Here is an 18,640-nt window from a genome sequence, read left to right as displayed (position 1 = left end):
ATATATATATATATATATATATATATATATATATAAGAATCAAAACAATAAGGATGTCTCAATATAAAAATTATTTATTTTGTTCTCATAGAGCTCTGAGAATTTTTTCAGAATTTTATATTAATTTTTTAGTACTGCATTTTCTTGAAGTACTAAAAAGTTAACACAAAATTCTGAAAAAATTCTCAGAGTTTTTTGAAAACAAAATAAGCAATTTTTATCTCTTAATATTTTTCGGTAAAGTTAATAGAATTCAAGTAAAAAATTATTGAAACCAATAATTTTGTAGATATTTACGTAAATATCTTAGAAAATAGAGGTCGTATAAAAAATTTTTTCAAATAAAAGTTGTTTGCTTTTTCACGTAAAATAAAATGCCGTAATAAAAAATATGTATTTCTATCTAAAAAAGCAAAGTTGACCTTGTCCTGACCTTGGCGACGTCATCTTAGGTCAAATAACTACTGTCATTAAATGCGACTTTTTAAGCCTTACAACTTTTATTCGAAACATTTTTCTCTAAAATGCTCCCCCGCCAAGTTTTCTTGCCGTTGCCGAACTTATGGGACACACTGTATATATATACCTATATAATTGATTCAACTACATATGGAATTAATTTAAATAAGTAATTACATATACATTGATATGAGGTTAAGTAGAGTTATTGATGCTCAACGATCACATAGAGATTCTTGATAGCACTTGTTTCTTTGAGGTCAAGTAACGTCGATCGGATAGATAACGAAGATTATAATCCAAGTTTGAAAAGAGTACGGAAAAAAATATATAGTATGCTTCATAAATAAATAGCTGAGTTTCACAAAGTAATACAATTTAAGAGGAATATCGTTGAATTAGTAAGAAAAATTAGCTTAACTAAATGTTGACTATCGGTTATCATAAACATTATAAGCTATAAAAATGTTGTTCAAAAGAGCAAAAACATTTAGTTCATTCAATTAAACGCCGGAGTCATGTGCGGACAGCCACGAATACGTAGTTAATTCAACAATGGTTGTCATTATTTTTTATTTGTTATTGCAAGACCAATGTACCGTCTTTAAATTAATAACATAATATTATATTTAAAAACATTAAATTGTATGAATTGTAAACAGCATTCAGTGCGCGTATTTTAAACACAACATGATATATTATTAATTCAATGACAATAGATTGTTCTTTCAATAAAAATGTTACAATTGAAACCAATGACAAAAGTTAAATCAACTGTTTATATTCACGTCAACTTGATATCGACGTTTAATTGAATAAATGTAACTTTTTAATCATTAAGTAGCATTTTTCCTCATAAAATTTTCTCTTCGTTACGTATAAAAAGAAAGAAATTGGATTAAGCAAATTTTTAGTAAAATATAAATAAATCAGAAATTTCAATTGAAATTACCAACTAGATTTCTAGTTAACTTGAACAGAATTTTGATAATATAAATCGGAATTTTCTGGTTCGCTCATATTTCACTAGAAACTGGTTAATCTAAACAAATGTTTCTTTTTGTGTAATTAATCCCCTAAACCAGATTTCTTTACTTTTAAAAAACGAGGTAAAAGAAAAAGTTATGTTTCCGTTTGTTTATTTATTTATTTTTATCTTCTCACGTTTCAATTTATGATCTACCAAACATATTTCTATCTGCTCACCTGCGTTTGTAATTTATATCAGACTTTACAAATATATCAGACTTTGCAAAAACACTTTTACAATAAAGATATAACTTTTATAATAAATTTTCAAGTCTATTTTATTTAATGTAAATATATAATTGTTCCTTTCAAAGTTATATAGCGTTAAAAGGTTAAAGGTTAAAGGTTAAAGGTATAAAAGGTTAAAGGTTTTTTTTATTCCGTAATACATCGATTTTACGTGACTCACCGTCATTTACGTCGCTAAAATAAAAGTTTTTGTATGTTATTTTTTCCTCTTGACAACGATAATTTTTATAATGTTTATGATGTAACAATAACAATAATGTAGTCTCACGAATATTATCGCTTATTTACTTATACGCGTTGCTTGGAAAAACACGTAGAAAATATTGAGTTAATAATACATAATTGATTTAACGATACAGAATCCTAATGATATAATTTATAAGGCTTATATTGCGCGTGTTTTTAGTAAAAAAATGATAAAGTTACACAAAAAGGTATGTGTATTCAAATAAATATTTAATCGTTTAATCACGATTCTTTCTGGAATATAATTACAATATTAAGACAAAATTTATCCAGATTGTTCCAGATTCTCCTCTGCAATTTTTGTTAGAACATAGAACAGATTGAAGTAAACAAAAGTCCTATACCGTTTTGCGATATTTGCAATAATAAGTATTAATTAAAGAAAATTGGCGAATGATTACATGGTAGATAAGCTCTAGTGGCAATGTATGCTATTGTGTGCTTGTGCATTGAACAAAAAGGCCCTTTATCCAGTGGCATAGTCAGGAGGGGGACTGAGAGGGCTGCAACCCCCCCCCCCAAATTAATTTTCTGGGTTACGCTAAATGTGAGAAAAATTTTTTCGAATAACCTTTTTTTATTCGTCAAAAATAAAAAGTACAACCCCCCCCGAAATTTTTTTTTGGCTACGCCACTGCCTTTATCATTTTGCAAATAACCATGTAGATTTTTAGTTATTAATGAAAGAAAATCGTTACATGATTGTGCGCGATAATGCACAAATCTTCTTTAATTAGTATCAGAAAATATATTCATTTGCAAACGGTAAAAGACGTTTCTCATTTAGTTTAACCTAATGTATAAAAGTATAAACGGCAGACGGTATCATTACAGCTTACCTATCATATCGCGCGTAATCATTCACTAATTTTCTGTAATTAATATCTTGAAATTTATTATAAATATCGCAAAATTGTATGGGATTTTTATATGTTCATCTCAATCCTTCCTATATTTAAAAAATTGTGGAGGTCTAGAATACCCTGTACATAAAAGTAATAAGACAAGAATAGTTTCATCAAATATACAGATATTTCAAAAGTAAATGGACGTCATGATTTTTGTCAATAGTCATTTATTTATATCAACTTGATAAAGTAAAATAAATGAGCATTTTAAAAAATCATGTTTATTTATTTTTGAAATATCTGTATTTTGTAAACTGATGATATATAAATTTACTGTACATATATAAAAAAATATCAGAAAAGTAAAAAGTGTGTATTTTTGACGTTATAGTATTTAATCTTGGATAATAACTAATGTGTAATATATAGTATTGTGTATACGAGTCTATGATAATTACAGAAAGACGAAATATTCGTCACGTTTCTGGGCAGTTAACTGAGCAATTGTAACTGTGTCGATTGTATTGCCCTGTGATCATTTTGCGGGAGATTTTTTGCACAAACAAATTTATGAAATTGATTTTTAATTTAAGAATTTCTTGTTCTTATGAATCAAATTCATTTCTAAAAACCAACGATTCTATTTCCTTCAACCAAAACGCATTGGTTCGTTTATTATCGGATCAGTTCAACGAAACTTTTTCTTTGTTTAGCATAAGTATTGCATAATATATATAAAAGATGTAATTCATTATCGGAATTTTTCTTTACATGCGTTTTTAAGCTAGAAAAAGTATTATATTTCTTGAAAAAATATTATTTCTGCGCGTTTTATACTTTGCTCTCTAAATTTCCTAGATTAGGTTAGGTTATATTTTTCAAATTTTTTTTACGTTATAAGTGTACATTAATAGGACAAAACTACTATGACGCTTTTTCGTTTAAATAATGTTTATATTTTCGAACAAAATGTTTGATGTGACTTTATCTAAAAAAAGAAATGTAATGACTTCGTCGACGCATTATTAAATCTGCGAAGAAAATAATAATGCCTGAGCGAGTCGAAAGTGCAATTGAGCCGTACAACTTTTCCCTTTACGATTTTCCTTTATCTTCTCTCTGAAAGGGCTTAGTTGAATTACACTAGAATCACACCGTGTAAATTAAACGAAACAAGCTGTTAGTGACCCAGCTGTTAGTATATGTGACATAGAAGCCTCGACATCATAGTTTAAATATTTTTGAAGAACGAGGCGAATTATTTGACACGCAGCGCGTCGAAAGAAACATGCGGAGACACTTGGCGCGAGTGTACGTTAAACTCGTTCGTTATCATTGACACCAATATAACCGGATTGTGATAGTGTCGGTGCGTCGGCGATGCATCTGTTTTCGGACGATTTGTTCTGCTGTAGTAGGCGATACCGCACTACGATGACGATATTGGTTCAAAAGGAATAACACACTACATCATGTATAACGAATCTTTGAATTTGTTGTACGCGTACGTTATACCCGTTACGCGAGCATCTACGCGAGATAGCGCACGTGTGTATCGCGGGAAAGAGCTGCGTGCGGCGCATTACGCGCTCGTTTATCGCCGCGCGCGTTTGTGGCTCGCGAAACCACGCGCGCGTTTAATTAATTATCGAATCGGCGGCGAAATCGGCGCGAACGCAGTGAAATTCGACTAACCGGATCTCTAATTCGACCACCGACACCGCGACACGTTCGTCCCCGCGAAGCTGTCTCGTGACGCCCCTCTCGTTTTTCCTCGACACAAACGCTATAGATAATCGTATATTACGGTAAGTGTAACGACGATTAACGATAAAATAAGTCACGAGAAAACTGACGTCTTAAACGCGCATCTATGAGCTCTCCTATTCCGTTATGCAAACATTCGTTCTCGATGAGAAAGTCGATCAAATCTAATTGGCAATCACGTTTCCTGTATCGCGTGTAAAAGTTGATTTTACAAAAGAAGCATGAAAAGCATTAGAGATACATTTATGTTCCGCAAGTTCTTACGGAAAACTTACTTCACCTTCCTTCAAGTGTCACTAGAAATTTTAATGCTAGAATTAACTACTTATTTCTATCAGAGCGGTAAGTTCAAAATGGCAAGTTCTGAAAAAACACACAATGCATGAAAACAAATATTTATTTATTCTTCGTAATTTTATTGAGTATTACAATAAAAAATATAATATGCACCGTTACAAATTCGAGTAATTTTTATAAGAAATTGGAAATCTGTCATTTTGATTGCCTTAGTCGAAATTTTAAATCTACTTTGGACCTAAATTTTCTAGCGTGTGTATATGTTCTAAAAAGATCAGTGTATGTGTATAATATATATGGAAACTGAAATCCTATTTACCGCCTCTAAATAGCAGAAAACAGAATGCTATTTGTAGCTTCTAAAGAGGACAAGCACAAAGCTAGTAAATTAAATAAAATCAAAAGAAGTTTATATAGGCTTCAGAGTATTAAAATAGACGTTAAATGGAATATTGAGGTCGAAAGTAAAATCAAAATTTCTCGGATATCTTGGTATTCAAACGTTAAATTTCTCTCCTCTGCTGAGAAAAAAGATGATTGGTTTAAACAAAAGTATACTCTTTACCTCAAATATATTTTTTGTTATTCTAACATGAAAATGATAGTAGTAACATGCATATACATAAAGTTATTATCACTAGCATTATAGTAGAATTTAGTAAAAAAATAGTTTTTTTATTATAAGTTATAGTAATTATTTCTTTATGTGTGTGACTACAACAAATACCAAACATTTTTTTCTCTGTGTATGATCGCGCGATATGGTGGACCAACGCGTGGCACGCATCGATTGCGTACTCTTCTTCGTTTCCTCATTCTCTTGACGTCATGTGATACCATGACGTCGATCTAACGAGAACTCCTTAACCCTTCCCTCGTCTGTGTACCATGTTAATCCGCAATTCGGGGGCGTATCTGTCGACGTAATGGTGATTGGCTCATAAACGCGATTGTAATCTCCTTATGTATTATCTCTTGTATAGCCCAATTAGCGACGTGCGACCAAACCCTAACAGGAAGTATGCGGTGTCGTGAATATGCCGAGCGCAAATGATTGCCGAAAAAACATTGAATTGGAATACCGGCGAATTAGTAGCGTTGCAGGCACGACTGCTTAGTTATCAACTCCGCTTAGTCCGAGGAAGTCCGCTTATCATACCGCGGTTAGAGGTTTCGGTGAACAATCTTTCAAGTTCCGTAGTGCCTTTCTATAGTTCTTCTCGGGGACAGACACCTTCTACGATGTCTACAGGTAGTTCGCGATCAAAATACTGATATAATTGCAACACCTTTTTGCATCGCTACTTACTACGATAACCACTGACAATTGTTATCAATTAGAATGCCACGTTGTCGAATCAATCATAGAAACAAACACTTGGTCGTAATGTCACGCTCGTGAACGTGAATTTATTGTGACACAATTGTGTCTCGAGTCATGCGTGATTTAGGTATTAGGTGATAAAAGTTATTGGCTCCCGAATAGCTGTCGGCCGTTTAGACGCGCGAGCTTTAAGTTAAGTTAATTTAGCGTTTATGTCGCTACTTTACTCGTAGACTTTACTCGTTATGATAGAATCGGCGCAGAAGTTCATATTTTTAAGAGAGATTCTTGAATATAATTGGTTTTCTATGATGAAGAATTATGCATCAGCTTTTCTATTAAGGTAGTTGTATAATGATGTGAGTTTCACGATTAGTAATTGAAACTTGCTCTCTGTGTGTACATTAAAATATTATTGCACGTGCAGTTAGAAAGAGATCTGCCATTTGAGAGCTAAGATATTTGTAACTAAAGTTGACATTTTGTGTACGTGTTTCTTGAGATTAACATTTTATTTTTAATTTCTTTTTTTAATATCTTCTATAACTATACGAAGAAAAAAGATTTGGTTGAATTAACCAAATATCTGGTTGAATATAAACGATCGAGAAATTTCGATTGAAATAACCCAAATTTTGTTTAAGTTAACAAGATTTTTGGTAAACTAACTAAACATGTCTGGTTATTTAACCAGATGACTGATAAAAGATTACTACGATATTAAAGATATATCGACATTATATACAAATCTCAGAATTGTTGGCTATTTTTATTTTGAAAGTACATATGGAAAGAAAATTATAATATTTTTCATATAGATTTGTTTCAATTTTATTATGTTTCTCGTAGTGTAGGAAAATCAATTAAACTTGATCTACAATATGTTCTTTATTTCCTGTTTTTTGTTTTCTATCTTTTTCTGGCTTAAGACTTAAGATTTAAGCAAAAACGAGATAAATACAAAGAAACAGGAAACAAAAAACGCATTGCAAGTTAGGCATTAGTAAGATTATAAGGTTTATCTTGCCGAAGAACATAGTAAATTTTGCTAAAAACATAGCAAATTTTTTTATTAACACATTTTATTATCTAAAATATAAGTAGCATATAAATGAAATCAAGGGATAGTGAATTACTGCCGAATGTCGATCAATCCCTTGATTACAAAATTCTATAATAATTTTTACTATAAAATTCTGTCCCTACAACGTTGATAGAAAGTTCATAATTTATAGTAATATTCGAAACATATTTAAACATTTCATATCTCTTTCTATTATATGTACACATCTATTAGATCAACTGACTCATAAATAAAACACTAATAAAAATAAATAAAAAATATTTCTGTATTTGTAATATATATATATATATATTGTGTGTATAAACTGATATCAATCTTTGTTTTAAATTAACATTTGTCATTTAGATAGTGAAATAAATATATAAGAACGTAATTTTGTTTGATAAATAGTAAATTTATGAGCGACTCTCTTGTTGCTCCAATAAAATTTATATTGAAAATATGATACTTAACGATACAACTACCTTAATACAATCTTATATTATGCAATTCAATCAAAAGTAGACCGTGTATTTTTCAAGAATATTCACGGTATCGCAACTTTTTATAATGAATGATTCCTCGATAATTTCATCCCAAGTGGACGTCAGCAATCTCGTCCCGCGTGGACATCTATAATTGAATTTTCCCGAAAATGCACCACAAATGTTTACCGATGCAACATGTCATGCGATCAAATCAAACAATCCTCTCTCATGACTCAATCGCATTATCGTTTACTCGATCAACTTCTGGGAATGCGAGCCACGTGCCATGCAAATTCGATCTTTTGGCCGATACACGCTTCAGTTTACGCCGGGCAAACGAAATTTGCTTACACCAATCTTAAAGTTCTGGGTCAAAATATGCAAAGATACATCGCACTCGGTTCGTTTATCTTCCAGAGTTTGTCTGTTAATTACGTCGTACGACTTAATTAAATCGTATCGATGAAATTGGCGCCTCAAACAGCACGATGAGTTCTCAGATCACACACGACGACACACCCGCGGATGCGTAGTTTGTAATCACAGGTATTTTCCGTTCGAGACTTCGGTAGAATGGGCCAACTAAACGGCTCGATAACAACGAACTACGACGATGATCGTTCTATCAATTAGCTGGCCGAGGAAAAAACATACATGGTGGCGCGCGCGATCTCACACACCGAGCACGTTCTTCATCCGATTCTTACTCGTTCGCAGACTACTTGAGCGACGACATGTCGACAAACGGCCCGGAATTGACAGTCAGACGGCCGGTCTACCAGCAGGACGAGCTTAATCACTTGTACAAATACGTGAAGCCCAAAAGGATCCGTAAGTATCGAGATTTACTCGGGAACGCGCGCGCTAATTTTACCTTTCACCGCGCCTGGCCTTTTACTTGAACTCGCGCGTTTGCTCGGGAAACCGCTCCGCCGCGACGAAACGTTGACCACTACTTCGCACGTTACAAGCAGAACCGGTCGAAACTGGTAAATTGATCAGAAGAGAACGGAATAGAGCTCTTAGATGAAGGCCAACGTCTTTTCGGAACGCGGAGTCACACCAATACGGGTTGGCCCCCAAATTTTGAACTAACAATGTGCAAATAATGCAAAAGATTTTATGAATATTCTTATGAAATACGAAGATTCTTAAAATATTTGAATCGGATATTCAATGAGTATAAATGCAATCTTCTAGATAAAGATTTGTATATTTGTAATAGAAAAGAATATTCTGAAGACGTCCTAAAGTTTATTTACTTCCCATATGCATTCGTGTAACTGAAAAGTTTTTCAAATATTACGAATAGTAATATGCATTTATTATAGCTTGGGTAATAACTAATTAATCAGTTAAAAATTAACCTTACTGTGGATAGGTATAAGATTTTCGATACTTTAATAGTAAATAGGAAGGGATCACTAATGTTCCATGCATTTTTTCGTCAACTTAAAATTATTAAAAAATTATGAAAAATTTCAATAAAATATAGCTTTTTTAATCCTTAACTAATAAAGTTATTAAAAAATAAAATTACATCTATTTTTTTTATTATATTTTTAAAGAACCTATGAATGAAACTACTTTGTTTTAAAAAATATAACTTTTGTAATGTCTCTTAAAAAAGAAAAGGAGAGAGTTGTGGGATTTTATATTTAAAACCGTAACAATTCATTAAAAAGATAGTTTATTGTGATATCTTGAAAAAAGCTAAATTATTTGTGAAAACGATATATGTATTTTTCAAGCTAAGTAACATAAAGCTAAGTAACATTAAAAGGAAACAATTTTACGCATTGTACAAAAGTAAGAAAAGAAGTAAGAAATACAAGTACAAAAAATCGAAAAAAAAATATGCAACTGCAAAAATTTATTAAGTAACCGTTTCCGTGTTTTCTAGTTTAACGGCTTCGCCAAAGTTTGAAATTATCACATTAGTTACATACATATATTAAAATAACTTCAAACGTTATTGAAATATATAATATATAAACAAAAACAAATTTATATTTAATTATATAAGAAATACAAGTTAAGTGAATAAAAGTATTATTTGTGTCGATTTGCTCTGGCTATTATACAAACAGTAACTCAGTCGCTACTGAGCTTCAAATGTTTTTACTATATTAACTATTTTTTAATTATATATGAAACTTTAGAAATTTTAGGACAAGGAGAAATGCAAAACCATTAAAATGTTCGGACACAAATAACCTTTCTATTCACTATTTAAGGATTAATTTAGAAAGTTAAGAAAAGTTAATATCTTTCAACTTTTAAACTAGTTATCTTAAAATATATTAAATTGAACTCAATAACTTTTGTATAGAGTGTCTTAAGTTCCTCTTCGTAATTTTTATGGGAATGTAGGATGAATTATGATGAATATATAAAAGCCTCATACCGTTTTGCGATATTCGCAATAAATCTCGAGATATTAAGTAAAGAAAATTGGTCAATGGTAAACTGTAATGTCGTCGTTTATCATTGTACACTTATACATTAAGTCAAATTGAACAAAAAAGTTCTTTATTATTTTGCAAATGATTATATACATTTTTAGATATTAAAGAAATGTGTGCATTATCGCGCACAATCATCACAGTTTTCTTTCATTAATAACTAGAAGTCTATGTGATTATTTGCAAAATGATAAACGACTTTTTGTTTTGATCTAATGTACAAGCACACAGCAGCACACATCTCCATTACAGCTCATCTACTATCGCGCGTGATCATTCACTAATCTTCTTTAATTAATATTTCGATTATTATCAAATATCGCAAAATGGTGTAAGACTTTTATGTTTACTTTAATCCGTTTTACATTCTTACAAAAACTGTAGAGGAGAATCTAGGACATATATAAGTTAAAATAGTTTATCAATATTAAAATCATTGCGGACTATTGACAATGTAAAATAAGAAATATCAACAGTAATGTCAATATGATTTTTTGTTTCTCTGAGCGCTAGTTTTTTCTTATATGAAACCCTGAAACATTCGGTATTTTCTGATAAAAAATTATATTTTCATTATGTCACATAATTCAACTTACAATTAAAATTTGTACAAAAAACACATATATTGCTTTACGTAATTAACATCTAAATTTAATAATTTCATCCAATTTTAACTTAACTTTTAATTAAGTTGATTTTTGTTTATACTTTTAACTTAACTAAAGTAATTTTTTAAAGCGATTTAAAATTAACTTTAAACTTAATTTTAAAAAATTAACTTAGCCAATCCTGATTTATTATTTAATTTAATAATAAAATACACATAACTATGAAATAAAATATTCAAATTATTCCTTTATAATTGTAAAATAATAATTAACTTACATTTTGTAAATATTATATGCACATTCATAGAACTTATTATTGATAGAAATTGTGTTATTTGAATATAGTATAAACGTACCACAAACATATAACAGTGTTTTTACTACACATTCATAGAATGAACAAATATTCATAAATAATTATTCATATAACATTCATAGAATATTCCTGTGCTCTAGGTGATAAATTATATAATTGTAAAGTCGTGCAATTTTTTTGACAATAAATTCGAGTTGGAGTCGAGAATTGCCTTAATTTATATATAACTATTACATGTTAAACAATCAAATCAAATACATCGATTACTTATTTTACGCTTAATTAAATATAATTTGCTGCTCGGCAGTTAGTAAGGAGGTGTCGAAGAGATGCAAAAGAATCAAACCGACTGCGCTTTTAAAGAAATCTATACCTCTAATCGACTGGATTTCTTCGTATGATTGGAAGAGCAATATATTGGGAGATGTTGTTGCCGGCATTACCGTGGCTGTAATGCATATTCCGCAAGGTATGTTTCTCTAATAAACAGCTTTGTTTTTATAAATTGTATTTAATAGTATTTTTAAATAACACACACACACACACACACACACACACACACACACACACACACACACATATATATATATATATGTATATACAGGGTGTAAAAAAATTAGACCGACAAACTTTTAGGAGAAATAGAGAACATAAAAACAAACATATTTTGTTAATAATGTTTTATAACGTGTATATACTAAATATATATATATATATATATATATATATATATACATGTATATATATATATATGTATATACATGTATATATATATATATATATATATATATATATTTAGCCATGTAATTAAATATTTTTAGCCATTCTTTAGATCGGGAGAGACAAAAAATTTAGCCGTTCTTTAGATCGGGAGAGACAAAAAATTTTCAACGTAACGCATTTATTACTACGTAGTCGTGTGTCATAACTGTTAATTGTTTGGAGACGCCAATATATCCAAGTAACTATGACGTTTTTACAACAAAGAGGTTTATTTACTTAGTATATACACGTAATCGACAGGGAAGTGATATAATCCAATTTAATGTAAGATAATCGCTGTAATTCAATTTAATGTAAGCTTATCATTTTTTACTATAAAACATTAATTAAAACGTTAATTAAAACACTATAAAACGTTATATTAGTTTGAAAATTATATTATCTTTTGTATTCTATTATCCCTACTTCTATTTTCTATTTTATTATTCTTAATATATGAATGAATAACTCTTCTAATTGACGTAAATAAAATGTCAAACTGTCAAAATGTCACAGCTGCTTGAATACATCGTTTTTTCGAATAATCAACAATCACGTCATAAGATTACGTAGAAGTGGATATGCGGAAAAATTATTAGTAAGTCCTAATCTAAGGAATGGCCCAAAATATTTGGATTCTGGTGTACGTGTCTAAACATTTATTGGTACTTTCATCTTATCCAATTTTAATTTAATTTTTAATTTTTAAATATCTGAAAAACACAATAATAGTACGACCTATCCAGTACGACCTATTAAATAAAGTTATTTACCAAACGTACTATATAAGTATAACGTACTATATAAGTATAATGCACGATATAAGTAGAAAAAATTATTAAAAATATGAAAGGTATTATTATCGAATATATCCACGAGAGAAAATTGTGATAATTTTCTTAGTTGCGGCATTCGATATTTTATAGATTACCAGATATTCAAATGTAGACAACATATATTCACCAAGTTATTATGATAATGAAAGATCGGATATTGCATTTTATAAACGATATCATTTATGACTCACGGTCTTACAAAAATACTGCTGAAAATATTGACATTGTCTCTACTAACAACTCAATCTTTAATAAAGTTATGTTGTCTAAAGACACGCATTAAAGACTCGTATTCACGTAAAGTATAGTCACTGTCGCTTTTATTATAGTTTTGCTTTTAGCCTCCGTTATGCATTTATATTATATTATAATTTTGTTTTTACTATCTACATTTAATCGCACTATTACCATATTTATGACGATTTAGATATGATATGAATTCTTTAAATCGTATAATGGGTCGATGTTTTTCTCGCAGGTATGGCATATGCGATTTTAGGCAATGTACCGCCGATTGTTGGAATGTATATGGCTTTCTTCCCAGTGTTGGTATATTTCCTTCTCGGCACGTCCAGACACAACTCGATGGGTAAAAATCCACTATTGAGTTAACTTAGTCGAATTATAAAGCATCTCCAAACCAAAATAACAAATATTTATTTCCTCTCAATACTCGCGAAAATAATTAATAAACTGTCTATTAATCAGAGAATACGAATTATTAATAAAAGAATTTACGTATCGTCTAAATTTATTTAAAATTTTGCACTTTCTTCATATTAACATTTTAATTCGATAATAAAAAAGACTTGTAATTAAGTAGAATCGTCGGTGCTCTGTTAATTAAGGCACATTTGCGCTCGTGTGTATGATGACTGGAAAAGTCGTTACCACATACAGTTCCGTAGCAGTCCCGATGAATAACACGTTAGTCGGGAACGGCACCTCAATTTCCAACGTGAGTCATCAATACTCTGCAATAGAGGTTGCGACCGCAGTCACATTCACAGTTGCCGTCATACAGGTAATTGCATCGTACACGAACCAAATAAAAGAGATTACAACACTACGCTGAATGTATATTCCTAGAAATCCTTTTAATTAAAAAAGTTTCAATTGAAATTCTTGGGAATTTCTATATTTTTGTTTGCTATAACTGCTTTTGTTTCACTTCAACTCGTTTGTTTATTTATCTTTAACGTTTATTTAAGAAACTATACATGTATATTTAACCCCTTGAATCACAGTTTTTTATTTTATAAATTTATTATTACAGTAAATGATGTTTCAAAAATTAGATTTAAAAGATAATTTTACACACACAGGAAGAAATTAAAAACTTTTAAAATAAAAATTTAGATAAAGATTGATTGAAATTTAATTGTCTTTTTTCCAAGATACATAAAGGGAAAATAGCTATAGTTAAATAGCTCTAAAAGACCTCTATTAAACAACGCGAATCAATCAAATCAATCAAAATATTTTTATTGTTAGAGATATGTTATATATCCTTAATACTACGCGGGAGAAAATTTGGTTGAATTAACTAGATGTCTAGTAAAATATAATGAATAAATCAGATTATCGGCTGAAATTGCTAGAATTCTGTTCAAGTTAACAAGATTCTTGTTAACCAAACAAGATATACTTCTAATTAACAGAATACTTCTTGAACAGAATCTTGAACAGAATTCTGGTAATTTCAATTGGAATTCTAGTTTGTTCATATTTCACGAGACACTTGGTTAATTTAATCAAATTTCTTCTTCGTATAAAATGCCTGGGAACGACCATCTATTTTAAATATCAGAAAGAGTCATTTTACCTCTTTGTAATTATAATGTTTCAAAACTTTCTCTGTTTCTCATTACTCGTATCAATGATGATTTCTGAACATGCTAAGAATGCAATTTGCAAAATATTAACATTTTATATTGTAAACAAATTAGGACAATTTTCAGAGTTTTCTAAACTTATACTTTTCTATAATAAGATGCATTATAATTATTATTTCACATGTTCTTTGTAATTAATAAAAAAATTCTGGTGAATAAACACAGAATAGAATATAAACTCAATCAAGATTAGAAAATTGAAATCTTTAATAATATTTAATATACTGTCCTCATAACACCGACAATTAAATAAAAAATCAAAATGTTTATTTTAGTAAATCCAATATAAATCATAAAATAATGCATCATAATATCGTTGATTTATACTGCAATAATGCATCATAATATCGTTGATTTATTACCGTTACTTTTTCAGTGCGTTCAACTTTAAAAATAAATAAAAATTTAAGGATAATCATGAAAATAACAAAAATTTTCACGATAAATTTTTCTCAAATCACGAAAAAAAAAATAGCGACAACAGGAAGACCTTAAAAGAGTCAACTCCATTAGACATTCTAGTGTTAAGGATACATATATTGGGAATCGAAGGGTTAATATTTCTCGTCGGAGGTCTGCTTCGATTGCTTACGTGTTTCGCTTATTTTATTTGTGCATCGCATTTCGTTCTTTTAAATTTTTGCAACATTACTGAAAATCTCTGGTCTAGTTAGGAATGTACGTGCTGCGTTTGGGTGTGATTTCATCTCTCCTTGCGGACAGCCTCGTGAGCGGATTCACGACTGCAGCGGCGATGCATGTGTTTACATCGCAAATAAAGGATCTCCTCGGGCTGAACAAGCTGCCGAGGCGCGGGGGTGCATTCAAGCTTATTCTTGTGAGTACCAAGTTCCGTTTGGCGCCGCAAACAATGGTTAAGCCTCACCTTACCTCGTCTCTGATACAATCTTTTTCTCCTCTCATTTTGTCATCAAACAAAACATTCGCAATTATCAAATATTTATGTAGTCATAGCGAATACTTCCAGTAAATATTCCGGGGTAATCAAGTTGTAATTTAAACGCCACGGAAATGTTACGTAATACGTGCCAAAGTTACTCGAAGTGGCAAAGGTCAGGGTTAACGTTTGTATCGCGCCACGACTCGTATTAATCTAACATTGCGCAAAGAAAAATAGCTAATCAGAACTAAAAAGTTGATAAACACACAGTTCTTAATGTAGATTTTATACATACACACACATCTAAATATATATATATATATATATATATATATATATATATATATATATATATATATATATATACGCAATGTTGCGCTTAAATAGTTTTAGAATCATCTAGATGATTTTAAAGTCATATAAATGCAACACTATGTATATACGCCTTTTATTATACATATCTTTTAATAAGTATTTCTTTTCAGGATGTTTCCTTTCCAATTTTATTTATGTCAACATTTGCCTTATTGATCGTTTCAGATTTATGTAGACGTTTTTAATAGTTTGGACAGTGTTAATATAACCTCCGTAATATTGTCTGGCATCACTATCTTAGCACTTATTTTCAACAATGAGATTCTCAAGGTTAGTTGACAATGTACGTAACATACGTACCTCACATACGTGTATATATATATATATATATACAGAATGTCCAGTAACTGATCGAGCAACCGCCGTATACGGGTAGAACGGGTCAAAATAATCATAAAAGTTATATATCATTTTGAAATTTTCTCAATATTTATTCCGTAATTAATTAATATGTATAAACGAATAAGCTCACGAGAAGCGATAAGACAGGCTTTGTAAAAGAAATGATTTACTTCTTAGCACAATGAGTAAACAGCTGATTTCGAGGCGGAGTAACAAGCGACACGTATACGTTACTCCGCCTCGAAATCAGCTGTTTATTCATCGTTGCTAAAAGGTTGCTAAGCCATTTCTTTTACACACAAAGCCTGTCCTACCGCTTCTCATGAGCTCATTCGTTTATATATTTTAATTATTTACAGAATAAATATTGAGAAATTTTAAAATGGTATATAATTTTTATGATTATTTTGACCCGTTCTACCCGTACACGGCGGTTGCTCGATCAGTTACCGGACACCCTGTATATATGTGTGTGTGTATATATATATATATATATATATATATATATATATATATATATATATATATACATTATATAGCATATATTTCATATGCCTATTTATATATTCGACAGATATGTACCGCGTATGTAACCGAACGTTTACATATACGCGTAGAGGATTTTTTTCGGAGATAAAAATATTAATCAAAAAAGTGCCAAAGAAATAATCTTATTCTCAACTAGGATATACTTACGATTTACAAAGAAGTTCAAGAAAAGTACTAGTTCATGAAAGAAATAGCAAAATATAAAACTGTACACAAAATTTTTTCATAAAATAGGAAACTTTTTCAATAGCTTTGAAAAGAAAACGTGTAAAAAAATTTCCATATTAAATTATAACTTTCATATATGTCATGCATAATTTATTGCCAGAGGGGTAAAAGTTTGATTAAATTAATAAATAACACAATGAAAAAACTAAACGTGTTTAGATTAAAAGAAACAAAATTCCTGGTCCTTAATAGCGATTTGATTCATAAAAATCCGAAATTTTGTTTTTTTTTATTAAAAATAAATTCAATAAATTTATTTATGCAACTGTTCCTTCGTAAATGACAACAAGCATTGCAATGCATTCGACACAATGACAAATAGAGTTGAGATATATGTAAATAAATATATAAGTATATCTAAGTATATAACTGGATATAAAATAAGTATCGTACATATCTATATAAGCGATATAAAGGCTGCGTACATTTTTTAATATTTTTGTGCTGAATGCAACACTCTCTCTTCGGGATGTAATGAAAAACAAAAATGGAATGACGTTATCAGCGTGAAAGCATTGAAAACGCAGCTACAATGGTGCGCGGTTGCGCAACATGGTTTATCTAATATCTAACCTAAAGAAATGATCGCTCATTTGATCGATTGTCTAATACCTATTTGATATATAAAAAATAAAATTCTACACCTATTATACTATAATAAGATAACTATTATAAAGAATTAGAAGCCAATGTTGCGTAATATACGAAATATACTCGGTGTCATAAATATCTGATCCTACCTAATATCAAAAGTTACTAGAAATTTTCGATTAAAACGCGTTTTTAGATAATTGAGAACAATTCGTTTTCATTTTATGTAATTAACAAAAGTAGGTTGTATAAAAAAAAATATATATATATATACTACACACACACACACACAAATATATATATATATATATGTATATGTATGTATGTATGTATGTATGTATATACACAGGGTGTCTCACACTCTTCCGGGCATTTTATGGAGACGTAGAACAGGTTGAGGTAAACATAAAAGTCCTATACCGTTTTGCGATATTCGCAATAATTATCGAGATATTAATTATAGAAAACTTGTAAATGATCATGCAGAATATGGTAAATGAGTTATAGTAGCGACGACTGCCGTCGTGTACTTATACTTTAGGTCAAATTGAACAAAAAAGTGCTCTACCATGTTCCAAATAATCACATAGATTTTTAATTATTAATTAAAGAAGATTATTCCACGATTTTGCGTGATAATGCACTCATTTTCTTTAATTAATAATTAAAAATCTATGTGATTATTTGCAAAATGGTAGAGGACTTTTTCGTTCAATTTGATCTAAAATATAAGTACATAACGGCAGTCCTCGCTATTATAACTCATTTATCATATCCTACATGATTATTCACAAATTTTCTACAATTAATATCTCGATAATTATTGCGAATATCGCAAAACGGTATAGGATTTTTATGTTCATCTCAACTTGTTCAACGTCCCCACAAAATGCCCGGAGGAGAGTGTGAGACACCCTGTATATATATACAGGGTGTCCGGTAATTGATCGAGCAACCGTCGTGTACGAGTAGAACGGGTCAAAATAATTATAAAAGTTATAC

At 30.2% G+C, this 18,640-nt stretch overlaps 1 protein-coding gene across 5 annotated transcripts in view; it reads left to right on the top strand.

Annotated features, from left to right (window-relative positions):
- LOC116847962 (solute carrier family 26 member 6-like) overlaps positions 1-18,640 on the top strand; it is a 42,492-nt gene that overhangs the window by 5,457 nt on the left and 18,395 nt on the right. For 3 of the 5 annotated variants that reach the window (XM_032823617.1, XM_032823620.1, XM_032823618.1), the window contains 6 exons: positions 8,488-8,601; positions 11,467-11,628; positions 13,236-13,346; positions 13,606-13,781; positions 15,323-15,490; positions 16,094-16,198. In XM_032823617.1, coding sequence (XP_032679508.1) covers positions 8,488-8,601; positions 11,467-11,628; positions 13,236-13,346; positions 13,606-13,781; positions 15,323-15,490; positions 16,094-16,198 — 836 coding nt within the window. Of the gene's footprint in view, positions 1-3,722; positions 4,640-5,622; positions 6,148-8,487; positions 8,602-11,466; positions 11,629-13,235; positions 13,347-13,605; positions 13,782-15,322; positions 15,491-16,093; positions 16,199-18,640 lie in introns of those variants that run through there. The other 2 variants (XM_032823619.1, XM_032823616.1) reach the window with 2 other exon arrangements.

This window comes from Odontomachus brunneus, unplaced genomic scaffold, assembly GCF_010583005.1.
Source record: "Odontomachus brunneus isolate Ranch 3 - 2012 unplaced genomic scaffold, Obru_v1 Obru_scaffold_086, whole genome shotgun sequence".
Taxonomy (NCBI): domain Eukaryota; kingdom Metazoa; phylum Arthropoda; class Insecta; order Hymenoptera; family Formicidae; genus Odontomachus; species Odontomachus brunneus.
Note: the sequence above shows the minus strand (reverse complement) of the source record. Positions and strands in the feature narration are given on the sequence as shown.